Source organism: Euphorbia lathyris, chromosome 7 (genome assembly GCF_963576675.1).
Source record: "Euphorbia lathyris chromosome 7, ddEupLath1.1, whole genome shotgun sequence".
Taxonomy (NCBI): domain Eukaryota; kingdom Viridiplantae; phylum Streptophyta; class Magnoliopsida; order Malpighiales; family Euphorbiaceae; genus Euphorbia; species Euphorbia lathyris.
This window is the reverse complement of record NC_088916.1, coordinates 12,873,082-12,888,881: the sequence shown is the minus strand read 5'-3', so window position 1 is coordinate 12,888,881 and position 15,800 is coordinate 12,873,082. Positions and strand designations below refer to the sequence as shown.

The following is a 15,800-nucleotide window of genomic DNA, read 5'->3' as shown; positions in this document are numbered from 1 at the left end:
TATGCCTATAGGTCTGCAGTAATGTGTGATGCAGTATGCATTGTTGGCATATTCCGCACCTTATGATTTTCTCTTCAATATTCAGATAACATATGTCCATATATATTATTTTGTTTTCCAAATATTGTGTAGACTAATGATTCAACGTAGCCGTCTTGGAAATGTTCAGGCTTTAACTTGGTAAATTTTTCTTGTCGATAAAGACAATGCTTATGGCACTATGCCAAATGTGTCAGGGTTACTGGCGCTTGAATCTACGTACATTTGTCAAATTGCTCAATCCACGTAGCACTTAACCATATCACGAGAAAGGTGTGTGCAGCATCTCAAATTTTATGCAGTGTTCAATGTATTTATATAGTGTATATTTCTATGCAGTTTTTCATTTTAGGTTAAAGCGCCTCAGAATGAGGAGAAAGAATTGAGATTTTGCCAGTTGTGGAAGATGATTTTCAGTCATACAAGTATTTGTATGTTCATTTCTGAGCAGTAGGTGAGAAAGCCGGTTTTATAATTGGAGTTGTGTGATTTCTCTGAAAATAATTTTCGCATTATTTGTTTATGGTGCTCTATCCTGTGTTCTGTTTATCTATTTTTGATATGGCTTCGATTATCTTCCTTGATTGCTGAAATTTTTATGTTCGGTAAGTAGAATACTTTGTCGTTCTTTATGTCCCAACTTACTCAGTCTTTGGTTTTGTACGCTTTCCCTTTCTCATTTTCAAGATCAATCGGTGATCTGATTGTTAATGATTTTTATCTTATTTGTTTGTTTATATTATCTTGCTTCTGCCAAATGTGGAAATCATTGATGCCCCATTTTGAAATTGATTTTGGTTGAAGTAAAGGTTCATAATGGCAGGATAGAATAATTGGAAACAAAATCAGGTTCACTTTGGGAAATATATCTTAGGAAAGCAGAATGATATTAAAAATTCCATTAACAAACTTTAGTTCATTATTAGTTTTTCTATGAAGAGATTCAGATGTGACCAAATGGTGCTTAAGATATGAGAATAGAGTCATCTTCTGAGTGTAGTATGCTGTCTGATCAGTACACATGCCGGTCGTATTGCAAATCCATATCCTCTGTGGCGTCCACCTTTGTGGTAGAGAACGGCGGTTTTCATCTCTTTAGTGAGGTAATATGTTTTACATAGCCCTACTTTGCTGTGGGGCCACTCTTTCTCTCCAGCAATAGGTCAAGCAAGATGAAAAGTGGGCCCCTTAGCATAGATCAGTAATTTGTTTTCTGCAGTACTATTGATGCAGTTTTTATTTTTTACATTTGATTTTTGGTTTGATCATATGTTAATATCTGGATATGCATATAGCATAAATATCAGCTGCTTTCTGAAATGTAATAAAAAGAAAAGTTCTCATTAGATCTTTATTTTTACATTGTGTGGAGAAGTAACATTGTTCTACTTATACTTGAGATATATATTAACTCATTTGGATCTTTCTTTTATATTGCCACTTTTAAGTCATGTTCAAATCACAAGCATTTTCTTTTGTTTCATGTTTGCCACTGAACCAAAGCAACAGAAGACAACTCAAACTGAGTTGTTGCAACAGAGAATATATGTGTTGTAGCTTCAAATTAACTTATTTAGCCAAACTCTGTACTTATTTTTGCATATTCGGACAAATAGCCCCTTATATTCACATATATATCACATTTTTCATGATGCTTTATATATGGAATAAACAGACTTCTTTCTCCAACAAGTAGCACTATTAGCTTAGGTATTTGTTAATTTTCAAGTTCATTTACTTGTACAGTGAAATAATCTTGACTAAATCTATTATTTCTGACATTGGACAGGGCCAAGAGATGGTAGGACTTCAAATTCTTCTGAAACTGGTAGGCGTATGACATATATGCCTCAGACCATCCGCAGTGAGAACCGAAAGATAGTTTCTGCAGCTCTTAATGCCCCAAAATCACTTGAACTGGTAAGTTTATCATGCATGTATTTCCAATTTTAGAAACTCTGGTATTTTCTGTTCTGATTTAATTGAGTGGATGGTTCAGGTTACATATGCAGCTACCCAGTACACATAGTCTAATGCGGTTTGCCAAGGATTTAGGACCCACAGCACAAATGTTTGCCAACAAGAAACTAGGGAAGTATCCAACTGAAGCTCCCAAAAGTCTTCCCTCGACTCCAGCACTATTTGGCATGGCTGCTAATCGCTTAGCACCTAAACTACCCGCCTTGCAGAATCCTGCTTGTCTGAATCGGGGTATGGGCAGTCAGATGCCTTATAATATTCTTTCCAATACATCTACTGCTTATAAAGGAAAGATGGTATGCACCGATGAAGGAACTAATTATTTCAGGCAAGATCATATCCGTACTTATAATGATGGTTTGCGTCCTAGTCCTAGTCCTAGTCCTTATCCACCATCCCAGTCCAGAGCCAACCAGCTTGCCTGCTGCAATGTGGTTGTATCAAATTGGGAGGGGACAGAATACTGCTGATCCTGCTCAATTAAACCAAAACTATGCAGCAGGTAAGGCTGTTGAACCAGTGTATGGAGAGGGGCCAGAGTTGTGCTGCTCCATTTGGGATGGCTAAGGGTGTTGAGCCACAGCCAGTGGGATGGATGCAACCAAACAGGCTGGGGTTAGGTCCTTCTAATGCTCAACAATCATCCATGAATGGTAATAGGCTGGTTGATCTCAATCTTCAACTTCGAGTAACGCCTTGTTTGATAACCAGTTTCAGCACTTAAAATTAATACATTAAGTGCTTTTTGGGTTTAAGCTTGTTTGATAACACACCTTTAAGTATTTCAGTTAAGTCACAAAATCACTTATTCTGGTAAGTAAAAAATTTTAACTTAAAATTTTAAGTTAAAATATTATTAAATTTTTAAATTCAGTATCTATTTTTAGTATTTATCAAACACTGTTATGTAATACTTTCAGCATTTATAATATTCAGCACTTAAAATTCAGTATTTATTTTTTCAGTACTTAATTTTAAGTTTTATTAGACGCCATCAGTTAATTATCTGGGTGCCTAGATCAGGCTCAACAATCACAAATGATTTGGTTTATTCTTTACATGGTCAACTTCCTCGTTGATTGATGGATGCTAAAGTAACCATTTACAGATGCTCATTATTAGTATTTCCAAATGTTTGTGCTCTTTCTTTCTCATTGCTCTTGACCTGATTGAAATTGATCCGATCACCAATGATTATAAAGTGGTAAACGTATTTGATCAAAAAGCAATTCATGTTTTCTCCGTGAAGATGATAATTGACAAAAAAAAAAAAAAAAAACCCTACAAAACATGATCATGACTTCAACTCTCATTTTCAATCAAATTTAAAATAAGATTAGTAACTAAATTACAAAAAATTAAAATCCTAAAATCCTAGGGTATAAAGTTACAATAAGATTAGTAACTAAATCACAAAAAGATATAAAAGTGAGAATAAGAAAAGTTAAGGGTCTAAATACAAATGAAATAAAGGGAGCAAACAAATAACATCCAGTCATGTTTTGACTTCCACACTTCAACTCTCATTTTTAATCAAATAGATATAATCAAACCTCATTATTTTGTTCTGTTTTCAATTTGTAAAAGGTTCAAGTAAATTTATGTGATTTCAATTGATTTGTACTTTCAAATATATGATATTTTTTTTTGTTTCTTCAATTATTATATTCTTGTATCCTTGACTTTTTGAATTAATAATTGCTGGCCACGGAAATTCTTTCCATTCCCAAAGGCACATTTGGTTAAAGGAGGATGAGCCTTTACCACTCTACCACAACCCCGTGGTTTTTTTTATCTGTCCAAATTAAATATTTTGTTCAACTAATTTTTTAAGAGGTATTTATACATCATCTCAAACGTTATATGCCTCACATTTACAAATAATATAACCATTTCATGAGTGCGTGAGATTAGATTCAAATGGGTTGTTTTTAGCATATAAAATCTCCATTGAAGTCCTTGAAAGTGTTAAGCTTTCATATGGCTTTTTGCACCAAAATTGTGTAGTGTGCAATGAAACTCTGGCTGTAATGATTCAGTTCGAAGTAGATAACATCGGGATAAAAAGCCAGCAAGGAGTGATCATAAAAATGACAATGAATGCATGAATAATGAACTAAATCACTAATTGGAAACGAAAAGTGAGTGACGGAATATATTAATAAAGTGTGTTTCCAATATATAAAGATACGTTTTAAAAGCGTGAAGCCTAATGCTTGTGTAAGACTTTCTTTTCGAATAAATTACACTTATGGTCCTGAATTTCAAAAACAAATATAAAAGGCTTAATAGGCATCCATCCCCTTAAACTTGTAACTTTTTTTCACCTAGCCCCTCAACTTAGGAGACAACCTCTCAACCACATTAACTCTCCAAAAACATCACATACAACCCCTTAAACTTGCAAATTTTTTTCACCTGACCCCCTCAACTTAGGAGACAACCTCTCAACCCATTCAACTCTCTAAAAACATCACATATAGCCCCTTAATGCCTATGTGGCTCTGACATGGAATAAGTTGGGATTGCACTCATTAGAAAGCGCGTGAAGGTTGGCTTTAGAAACTTAAACGGTAAAAATATCCCATTTCTTCTTAAATCCCTATCGTTTTTCTCCTCAGAAATCCTTCCTCTTTTCTGATTCCTTCGATTCACCTCTTTTCTGTCTCCGATCGGTCTCCAATTCAAGTTCAACAGTAAGTATTCATCTCCTTCATTCGTCATCTACCTTCTTCTTCTGGTTTGCCTCTTTCTTCTTCTGAGATAATTTTTTTTTTGTCAATTAGGTTAGGGCTTGTGTTGTTCTTGAAACCGATTTCATGGTGGGTACTCATGAATCATGTTTTTGTGGTGAATATGTTGTACTTAAGGTTTCGTGGGAACCTGCAAATCAAGGAAGAAGACTCTACGGATGTCCAAATTATGGGGTAATTTACTGGATTTACATGGAAAAATTTAAGAAAAAAATGAGACGTGGCATTGGTGTGGTCAACAGTCCAGCGCGTTTTCTACACGGGTCAATATTTTGACCGGATATAGAGGTGTAAGGGGTTGTATGTGATGTTTTTGGAGAGTTAAGGGGGTTGAGAGGTTGTCCCTTGAGTTGAGGGGGTCAGGTGAAAAAAAGTTACAAGTTTAAGGGATTGTATGTGATATTTTGGAGAGTTAAGGGGGTTGAGAGGTTGTCCCCTAAGTTGAGGGGGCCAGGTGAAAAAAAGTTACAAATTTAAGGTACTGGATACCTATTAAGCCAATATAAAAACCTCTCAACTTTGCCTTTGATTAATATAATATTAATAAAAAAAATTAAAGTCGATTAGAATCACATTTTTATAAAATTACGGTTTCAAGTTCAGAAAGCATAAAGAAAAGCCAAAGTTGAGGGGTCATGAATGTAATTTACCCCTTCCTTTTCTGTAAAACGTGAGTCCTCCCCTCCTGTTCTATTTAAGTTTTCAGCTTCAGATATTTTTGTCCACATCTGAGAGAACTCAAGGCTACCATTTTGCATAATAACATTCTTATCCAATTTCTCAACCACCCAATTTTAAAACCATTGCTCTGCCTTTTGCTTGGCTCCTATACTCCATCCTCCATGATCTCCTTCTGCACCACCTACAATTTCCTGCTCTATATTTGAAACAAAAATCCATAACTAAAATGGCTGCACCTGCCTGCTTGCAATATGTAGCCACACCAGCCAGGAGCAATCTCCGGCACCATCACCCGACAAGCAACTTCACGGTAGCAAAAATGGTCGGAAAGAGAAATCTGATGGTGCTGGGATTGGGATTGGGATTGGGAGGAGGATCATCTATAAGTAAAAGAAGGGTTGGATTAGTAAGGTGTACCGGGAGACGAATAGAAGACTTTATAGGAGGGGATTTGGCGAAATTTGACCTCGGACGTTGGCTAGCAGATGTGGAAGAGCACAAAGCACTTGCTATTTACACTCCTCATGAAGGTGGTTACGAGGGTCGTTACCTTAATCGCCTCCGTTACCAGGGCTATTACTTTCTCGACCTCTCTGCTCGTGGCCTTGGTGATCCTGAAACTACCCTTACCAAGGTTCATCCAGTTTGTCCTGTAAGTTGAAAATTCACACCTACATGTCAACATGTAATATATGCTATCAAAATTGTTCAAAATCGTTGACGCCTATAATGCAACATTCAAAATTCTGATCAAAGTATTTGCTTGCTATTGCAGTCTCATTTAGGGAAGCAGCCTATAGCAAGGTGGTACTTCCCACCAGAAGTTGATTTTAGACTTGCCGCATTGCCGCCTGATGCTAAGGGACTTGTTGTCTGGGTACTTGAAGCCAAGGTGATCCCATCACATCAATTACTTTGCAAGCACAACTTGAATTATTGAGCTACTAGCTACTCCTGCAGTTGATTATAAATATGTCGGTGCAGGTTCTGTCGAAAGCTGAACTGCAATTCCTGGCATTGCTTCCTTCGCTTCGTCCTAAAGTTAGGGTCATCGCTGACTGTGGAAACTGGTAAGACTTTATTATGGATCAACATTAGGAAACTTTCTGCACTGTGAGACCTTTAGACTACTTTGTTCGACAAAGAATGAAATATGAACAAGTTACTCGTTCGCTCACATACTAACCTGTAAGTTCAAATTTGCAGGAGAAAATTCTTGTGGAAGCCACTAAAAGAAATTGCAGGACTTGCTCCACTTACTGAAGCTTGATTTGAGGCAACAAGCAGCATCGATCTTGCACTTCGGCTCTGAGCTTTTATTTACTTCCAAAGCGAGCACTGCAACTTTGGAGGAAACGATTATGAATTGATAAACATCATCTATCAATCAAAGCAACTCTAAGATTTGACAAATATTAGGAAAAGCACCTACCGTCCAACTTGTCAATTTGTAACTACATCTCACCGATAGAAGTAAATCACGACTGTTTGATGACTTCAGATACTTTGTCACACCACATATTCATTAAAAAGTAGTTCAATATCACTCACAATGGTGGCTTTACAGTTCATACTTGAATAACCAGTCCAAAGTTTTCCATACATAAAAAAGAATTTAGTTATGCTAAGACAGACAGAAAAATGAATATAAGGACTATACATCAATAATAAGGTGAAGGAATAGGATCTTTTGCAAATTCCTAAATCCTGTATTGGCTTAACAATTACATTGGTAACCAAGACCTTGTACAAAGAATGAATTATCGATGCCTCATAACTCATTGAATACATAAATATGTACATCATATAGAAGCCTACAACTGACAAACTAATTAAATTCTTCTCTTCCGGCGTTTTCGATTGTCCAAATCAAGTAGTCTTGATGAAGAAGAATTTGGTAACGGATTAGATAAACCAACTGATTCTGGAATATCTAGATTGACAACCGTGGTGTGGTTTGCTGTGGCACGCTTGGTGTCAATTTCCTGCAATTGCTTCACTTCAAATCTTACCTTGGCTATCTGCTCCAAGACCAGATGGAAAATAATTAAACGTGAACAAAAGCATTTCTTCTACTTCATTCATTTTTCTCACCATAAGGACATAAATGTAAGACCAAAGCATGCTATCCTACCAATTCAATGTGGTGAATGGATGATTGTGCATCTAAAAGTTTCTTTTGCAGTTCGTCAGACTTTTTCTTTCTAAAGTCCTCGTTCTCCATTTGATTTCCAACCTCACCTAATGCTTGATATAAATCTGGGGGAGAAAAGGAAACACAACCAGAAGAGATAAGTACACCAAACCAATAGTTCTAGATGGACATTTACAGGTAAGGTTATGACCACATTAATAGGAAGCAAGTAAAGTGGCATTCCAATTCAATTATGAACAAAATAAGGAACTATCACATCTCTTTTGGCACACATAAGAAACAATGATTACAAATCCTTAACAATTGATAAAAAAAAGTTATAACTTTTTCCAGAGAAAAAAAAGGGGAAGAACAAGCACTTTGTCCTGTTGTTTATTTCAATTTTGTTAAAATAGAAAAGTTATAGCTTTTAAACGTCATGCTAATTCAATTTAAACAAGAGAATCAGTTCTCCAAGAACTGTATTTCTACACCAAAAAAGCCCATCCAGGATTCATTAAACTCAGCTAAGATTATCTTAGATTGGTCAAGTCTATAAAAATGCTTTTTCTTTGTTCCTGACAGATAACGGTAACACCCCTCTGTTCAGTTCAATCATCATTCAGTTTTTTCCCAAACCCAACCTTCACCCAATCAAGAAGCACAGTTGCCTTTCATGCACACATCACCAGGAAGTGGCCATGAGTTGCTATTCTATGGCAAGCTGAGTGTCATAAGAGACTACAAATTAAAAAGAAACATGTAACAGCACTAATACACACACATATATACACAAACAAAATCAAGCCAACCTGCGTTGCAGCACTTAAAAATATTTTGTGCATTGTAGGACCCGAATAATCATTGAAAATATTCACTGCTCTTCGTACCTGTCAGAACAGATATTACCCATATCTGAGTGGGGATATCATTGAGCTTCTTTGCCAATGTAAGGGCGGATCTCAAAATCTCTCTAGCTTGTGTAGTATCATGCAGAGCAAGTGCCAAATGTCCAAGGATTGTCAGGTACTGCGCTATAAGTTGAAGGTTCGCCATGCTATTATGTGCAATCTGCAAGCCTTTGGCCAGCCGAGCTCTGCATAGAAAGCATTCTTTTTGGATGAAGACATATATATCCTGATTATCTTCATTCAAAACCTGTGAGAACATATAGATATAGGGGGGACAAAATGGGATAACTCCTGAATACAATTCGCTATCCATGTAGAAGTGGTGAATTAGGGTTGGGAATTGGTGGCTTCATGTGATAAATGAATTGACCCATTCATGATATGAAACAAATGGCTGTATAATGGCTTGACTTGCAAACCCCATTACAACCCATTTAATTTAGTGATGTGAGTTGAGTCATGTCAATTCAACCAATTAAATGTAACTATTATTGTAAACTTAGAATGTTAAATGTCATTGACATGTAATTGTATATTAAATTTCATGTGGCATCAACCCATATTATCTGACCTATACATGATTGATCCAAATAAATGTGTTATACAAATTGTGTGAATCCAATTAAAGTCCGTGTTGTGACGTGTCGACCCTTTCATAAATGGGTCATGTTTGTGTTGACCTTAATTGTATCACCTGAGCAAGTCAACATGACATGAACATGACCAACTAACCTGTTTTGACACCCCACGACTACACAAAAACCTTCAGGTTATATCCTTTTCTTTTCACTTAAATTCTTGTTAAGGAAGTTTAACTCGAATATAATTCTTGAAGCATTGCACCAAGACTCATCGATTAGGATTTGTAGGTTAGATAACAAAAGAAAATATTTATGTTGGTTGTTTATCTTCCTACCATAGCAAGGAAAACATGGCAAATGGAGCAGGATTGCCAAGAAAAGAGGTAGGAGAATTTAAGGGCGAGACAAATTAAAATGTAAACATAGAAAATATTTATGTTGGTTGTTTATCTTCCTACCACAGCAAGGAAAACATGGCAAATGGAGCAAGATTGCCAAGAAAAGAGGTAAGGGAATTTAAGGGCGAGACAAATTAAAATGTAAACATGGTTATTAAATAACAAGTAAAATAATACTTCATATATTGCAAATGCAAAGGGAACTAGACATAATTAAAACACATAGATTTGGTTACATCCACATGGTCAACCATCTTCCATGTATAGACCAAAATGACTATAAGTATCTACCTTGATTCTTCATACTCATCCTGTCTCATCAATAAAAGTCCATAAGCAAAAAGGACGCTTGATTGCTCTCTGACTCCAACAAAAGAATCCTTCATTCTGTAAATTGGTCCAATTAAATCGAGTGCCTGCATGAAAACACAGAAATAACTTGTCAAAAAATAAAATGAAATGAAATTTTTTACAATATAAACTGAAACCAGTTACCAAAAGAATGAATGGTGTCAAAGATTACAGAAGATATTCAACCTGTGATGATGATTCAGCATCACCAATACAGAAGTAAGAGATGGCCGCATAAATTTGGCACATAGCTTTCATTGATTTGTTCTCTGTCAGCTGGACACAAAATAATCATATACCATAAACATTTTTTTTGCCAAACAGAATAAGCACTTATATGGACGACACGTAGCAAATTTTAGTAATTAGTGAACATAATGCAGTCTCAGCGTGCCATGTTAAGCACTAAAACATAGTAAATGGACGTACATTTACAGAATATCCATGAAAAGTTAAAAAACATACATTTGCTCCTTCAACAAAATGAAAAGCTGCTTCGCTATAACAACCAACTGAATGAGCATATTGGCCCCTGAGCATCTCAATAACACTCTCACAGGCTTGCAAAATTGTTGGAAATCGAAGGAACCAATATTTCATTTGCACAAGTGCCTGAACATATAGGAATAGGATTAGTGTCCTGATTTCAGAACCTTTAAAGAAGCATAACAGAGCTGAAGAAGATGAAAGACTTGATAGCTAAAGAGCAGAAAAAATAGAAATTAATAAGGCACATTGTACTAACTGGACAGAATATTATGTTTATCTGTTTGTAATAAATGCAATTGCAATACTGCAATCATTAATTTCTTTAAATATATGAATTTCACATAGAGAAAACCTGTTTCCAAAGTACTGATAAGTCGCCCAAAATTTAGGCCGAAGGAAAAATCAATTAGTTCAGCTTTTATTTTTTACTTAGACAAGTGCCCCAAAATATCTTTAAGTCATTGTCTAACAGGGGAAGCTCAAACGTAAAACATGTCTCGAATTCCAAATAGCCTGAGTTTGAATAACTATTAGTACTTTAACAAACATTTTACATCCTTCTTGACAAAATAAGAATGAAGAAAAGATTTCAAAACAAAGCAATGCATAAATTTATTACCACTTACCTCTTGTGCATCTACAAATTCAGACCGGGTGAGCTCCACAGCCACTTTGTTTTCAAGAAATTGCATTAATAGCATCAAATAGACGCCAGCCATCCAGATGGCAGAGTGCTGCAAATCCACTTCTGCATCATACAAAATGCCAGGAAGCTCGTGCGATTAACATAAATATCAAATTCAATATCGTCATAGCTATCTAAGAAGAATATAAGCTAACCTTTGACACCATCAGTTATTCCAAGCTTCACCAGCTCCCCTGCATGAAATATAATTATCAGATTTCTAAAATGTGAATGAACAATTTCTTATTTGGTCAAGTCCTACTATCTATAATGAAAATCTTTCTCAACGCAAAACTATTGTGTAAGAACTACAAATAAAAGGATTTTTTTTTTGGAAGAACACATATTCATATTAAACAAGAAGAAAGTCAGGAACATGGGCTAGAGAAGTGGGGATACAACAGGTCTGCTCTCCCACCATTGCCTGACACCCATACCATTTAGCCAAGTTATGGTCGTTCACATTAGCAGTTTTTCTAGCAAAAACTACAGAAACAATAACAATGCTAAACTATTGTGTAAGAACTACAAATGAAAAGGATTATAATACAATAACTGCTGAAGATTGAGAAGACAGAATGTACTGAAATTAAGCAACAGATTTTGATGTTACAAATACCAGCCAACTGAGGGGTTAAAAAACATGCCTTCAGTTCAATCTAATTAAAGAACATTTGGGACTGTGAACTGGATGGTAGTATTCTTTGTTTGTCAAAGTTGGATGCTGGAGCAGGGGTGGGTATCTAAAATTTAGTGTCACAAGTTGTGATAAATAACAAGCACGCCTCCGGTTCAATGTAGTCATAGATTAATTGGGAATCTGAGCAGGAATACAGTGTTCCTAGCTTCTCTAAGTTGGATGCATGAGCAGGGTTGGTATCTAAATTTAGAGTCATATTTTGTTGGTATCTAAATTAGAGTCATATTTTGTCATATCATAACTCAGAAGTGTTGATAGATGACAGTGACGTGCAACCACATAAGCACAGTGTTATTAAAACTGGCCATAGTAAAAGAAACAAAACTTTATTTTAGTACAAACAACAAACCTTGAATAGTCTGCATTCCAGATTGAATTCGCCTAGCACAATCCTTAAAAAGTCCCCGTGGACGCGCAAATATGACCATCATAAGGTCAACCAGAGCATAGACAGCACTTTTTGGTAACCACTCCCCATCAATAGGAGGTGGTGCCAGCACTAGCTTATCTTGTGACCGTCTTGAATTTCCAAAGTATGCAGCTTCTAAAGATTGTTCCGGAAATGACGTGGATTTATTCTTATTAGTAATTTGCTGCTGAATTTGAGAAAGTTTCAGTGACAGTAAAGACCTGTCTTGGCTGGGTAGGTCAGGCCGAGAAAGACTTTGATTCAAGGCATTGAGTTCATTATTTAGGCGCTGGATTTCACGCATTTTCTGTAAGTCAGCCTTCATAGCTACATCCAACTTGTCAACATGTTGAGTTGCATTCTTATAATCACACTTGCGAAGTTGATAGAATATGTGAAGGAGCTCATTGTAAAAGAGCAAACCTGTACATTCTTCTCTCTTTCGAGTGATAGAAACAAATCAATAATCGGGAGAACAGAAATTAATTTCAACAGTCAAGCAAACACAGAAACTAGACATGAAAATGGTAACGGAACAAAAAAGGAAACTTTAAAGGAAACAACAAGGAAAAATAATAATGCCTTACTTTATCAGGGGATATGGAATCCCAAAGCTGATCACATCTATCCATAGCAGACTGAACTAAATTATCATCACACCATTGCATAAGTTGCACATGTAGAACAGAAGTTGCAAAGAACATCTGAGACACAAAAAACCCATAACAATTCTATAATTATGGAGCCACCAATATAAAACCAGAAAGAACCACAATTATTAGAGCCAAACCCCAAACCTGCAATTCCGGATAATTTATTTGCTTAGCAATAGTATACCCATCTTCCAAAGAAGAAACAGCAGAGTGATAGTCCCCTTCAATAATCAAAGCATTAGCCAGCTGCGAATTGAAATTGCACGACCATAAACTCACCGAAACCCTATATTTCACATCCAAAAAAAAAAAAAAAAGTGAAAAACAAATAGAAGAAAAACACAGCAATATCCGAAGACAGATACATGAGTATACATACTCGGGGAAAGTGGAAGCAGTGAGATCGAGAGCTTTGTGGAGAATCTGTTTCTGAGGGGGAATGGCACCAACGAGATGATAACATTGACTCAATAAACTGTAAGTTGTGCATTTCAATTCGAAGCAAGAAGGGATGGTTTTGAGCAGCAATTGAGAGCGTTCAAGGTGAGATTTAGCTTCGGTGAGATTGTGAGTGTGTTTGAGGAGAAGAGTAGCGATTCGGAGGCGGGTTTTGACTTCAACAATTGGTAAGAAGGAGACTTGGCTTTGACATAGTGCTTCAAGGCATTTCACTGCCTTACCTATTTCCCCCCTTTTCTCCTCGTCATCGGCCAATCCCCATAGTCCTTCAGCTACCGCCTCCATTTTTCTTTCTGCTACTTACTTGATTTCCTTCTTTGAGTTAAACAGCAGCATCAAGCGGAAAACCGAATCTGGTTTTTTACTTTTGTTTCTGTTCAACGTTGATTCTCAACAAGAGCCAAATATTTTAATTTTTTCTTTTTATTATTTTTTTTTTCATTTTTTAGACAACAACCGTCTTAAGCTCTCACCATTGTTATGTTAAGATGTCTTTGATTCAATTTATTAAAAAAAAAAGGGTCTTTCTTCGCGCACAAAGATAACGGAAAAGAATGCATAACGGAAATATGAAAAAAGAAACGAATCCGTTATTGTTAGTTTCGGTTTTAAAAAGGAATGTGATACCGTTATTCTCTTTATAGCTGTTTTATTAATGTAACCGATGTCTTGTATTTCCAAGCTAGGCTTGGGGGATTATCTTGATTACGTGAAATAAGATAAGAAAACGGCTAGATGAGAGCCAGAGTCCGGCATCCCCAACTCCGATGATTAAGCAAGTGAAGATTAGATGTATGAGCTTTTGGGTAATTGAGAGAAGAATTAGTTGTGTATCTTATGATGTTGAGCTTAGTATTTATAGTATTCTCGAAGGATATCTTATATTTTAGTAGGTTTTCATGTGGCATATACTTAATAGTATATTCATTTTGGAAAACCTTTGGGACTATCTGCTCCTTCCATAAGTCCCAACAAAAATGGAGGAAAAGAGTGTGCACTTGAATTTTCTTGTGATTGAGACACGTGTATCAGCGTTTATGCTTTTTGAAAGAGTGACCCTTATTGGTCCACGTGTATCTCTTCCATCATTCCTCTTTTGTGATGATATGATATTGAATTCATAAATGGAAATATAGAAAAAAATGAATGATATTGAATTTAATTATTGCTAGTTTCGGTTTTAAAAACAATGGGATATCCATTATTCTCTTTGTAGTTATTTTATTTAATACATATATGTTCTGCATTAAAAAGAATTAACCACATGCAATGTAATTGATGTCTTTTCAAGCTAGGCTTGGGAGTTACCTTAATTACCTGAAATATGACAAGGAAACGGTCAGATGAGGGCCGGAGTTAGCATCCCCACCTTTGATGATTAAGTAAGTGAAGATTAGATGTATGAGCTTTTGGGTAATTGAAAGAAGAATTAGTTGTGTATCTTATGGCGCCGAGCTTAGTATTTATAGTATTCTCGAATGATATCCGATATTTTAGTAGGTTTTCATGTGGCAGACCTATAATAGTGTATTCATTTTGCGAACCCTTTGGGACTGTCTACTCCTTCCATAAGTCCCAACAAAAACGGAGGAAAAGAGTGTGCACTTGAATTTTATCTTATGATTGAGACACATGTATCAGTTGTTATGCTTTTTGAAGGAGTGACCCTTATTGGTCCACATGTGTCTCTTTCATCATTCCTCTTTTGTGATGATATGATATTGAATTCATAAATGGAAATATGGAAAAAATGAATGATATTGAATTCAGTTATTGTTAGTTTCGGTTTTAAAAACAATGGGATATCCATTATTCTCTTTGTAGTTATTTTATTTAATACATATATGTTCTGCATTAAAAAGAATTAACCACATGCAATGTAATTGATGTCTTTTCAAGCTAGGCTTGGGAGTTACCTTAATTACCTGAAATGTGACAAGGAAACGGTCAGATGAGGGCCGGAGTTAGCATCCCCACCTTTGATGATTAAGTAAGTGAAGATTAGATGTATGAGCTTTTGGGTAATTGAAAGAAGAATTAGTTGTGTATCTTATAGCGCCGAGCTTAGTATTTATAGTATTCTCGAATGATATCCGATATTTTAGTAGGTTTTCATGTGGCAGACATGTAATAGTGTATTCATTTTGCGAACCCTTTGGGGCTGTCTACTCCTTCCATAAGTCTCAGCAAAAACGGAGGAAAAGAGTGTGCACTTGAACTTTATCTTGTGATTGAGACACATGTATCAGTGGTTATGCTTTTTGAAGGAGTGACCCTTATTGGTCCACATATGTCTCTTTCATCATTCCTCTTTTGTGATGATATGATATTGAATTCATAAATGGAAATATGGAAAAAATGAATGATATTGAATTCAGTTATTGTTAGTCTCAGTTTTAAAAACAATGGGATATCCATTATTCTCTTTGTAGTTATTTTATTTAATACATATATGTTCGGCATTAAAAAGAATTAACCACATGCAATGTAATTGATGTCTTCTTAAGCTAGGCTTGGGGTTACCTAATTAATTACCTAAAATATGACAAGGAAACGGTCAGATGAGGGCCGGAGTTG

At 35.8% G+C, this 15,800-nt stretch overlaps 3 protein-coding genes across 3 annotated transcripts; 2 read left to right on the top strand and 1 right to left on the bottom strand.

Moving 5' to 3' along the window:
- The first annotated feature begins 22 nt into the window (after nucleotides 1-22).
- On the top strand, nucleotides 23-2,974 carry LOC136201251 (uncharacterized). The gene is made up of 3 exons (XM_065991879.1): nucleotides 23-1,142; nucleotides 1,829-1,959; nucleotides 2,039-2,974. Exons 2-3 carry the CDS (start codon nucleotides 1,937-1,939, stop codon nucleotides 2,487-2,489), a joined length of 474 nt encoding a protein of 157 aa, XP_065847951.1. The 5' UTR covers nucleotides 23-1,142; nucleotides 1,829-1,936; the 3' UTR covers nucleotides 2,490-2,974.
- Nucleotides 2,975-5,529: 2,555 nt separating this feature from the next.
- Nucleotides 5,530-6,953, top strand: LOC136235365 (NAD(P)H-quinone oxidoreductase subunit N, chloroplastic). Its single transcript, XM_066025001.1, has 4 exons — nucleotides 5,530-6,105; nucleotides 6,229-6,345; nucleotides 6,438-6,523; nucleotides 6,660-6,953. Exons 1-4 carry the CDS (start codon nucleotides 5,680-5,682, stop codon nucleotides 6,721-6,723), a joined length of 693 nt encoding a protein of 230 aa, XP_065881073.1. The 5' UTR covers nucleotides 5,530-5,679; the 3' UTR covers nucleotides 6,724-6,953.
- LOC136235363 (sister chromatid cohesion protein SCC4) lies at nucleotides 6,118-13,670 on the bottom strand. The gene is made up of 12 exons (XM_066025000.1): nucleotides 13,144-13,670; nucleotides 12,909-13,050; nucleotides 12,699-12,815; nucleotides 12,052-12,550; nucleotides 11,158-11,196; nucleotides 10,944-11,065; nucleotides 10,294-10,440; nucleotides 10,015-10,104; nucleotides 9,769-9,893; nucleotides 8,478-8,683; nucleotides 7,588-7,712; nucleotides 6,118-7,474 (listed from the first exon to the last, which is right to left on the bottom strand). Exons 1-12 carry the CDS (start codon nucleotides 13,506-13,508, stop codon nucleotides 7,286-7,288), a joined length of 2,166 nt encoding a protein of 721 aa, XP_065881072.1. The 5' UTR covers nucleotides 13,509-13,670; the 3' UTR covers nucleotides 6,118-7,285.
- Nucleotides 13,671-15,800: the final 2,130 nt, after the last annotated feature.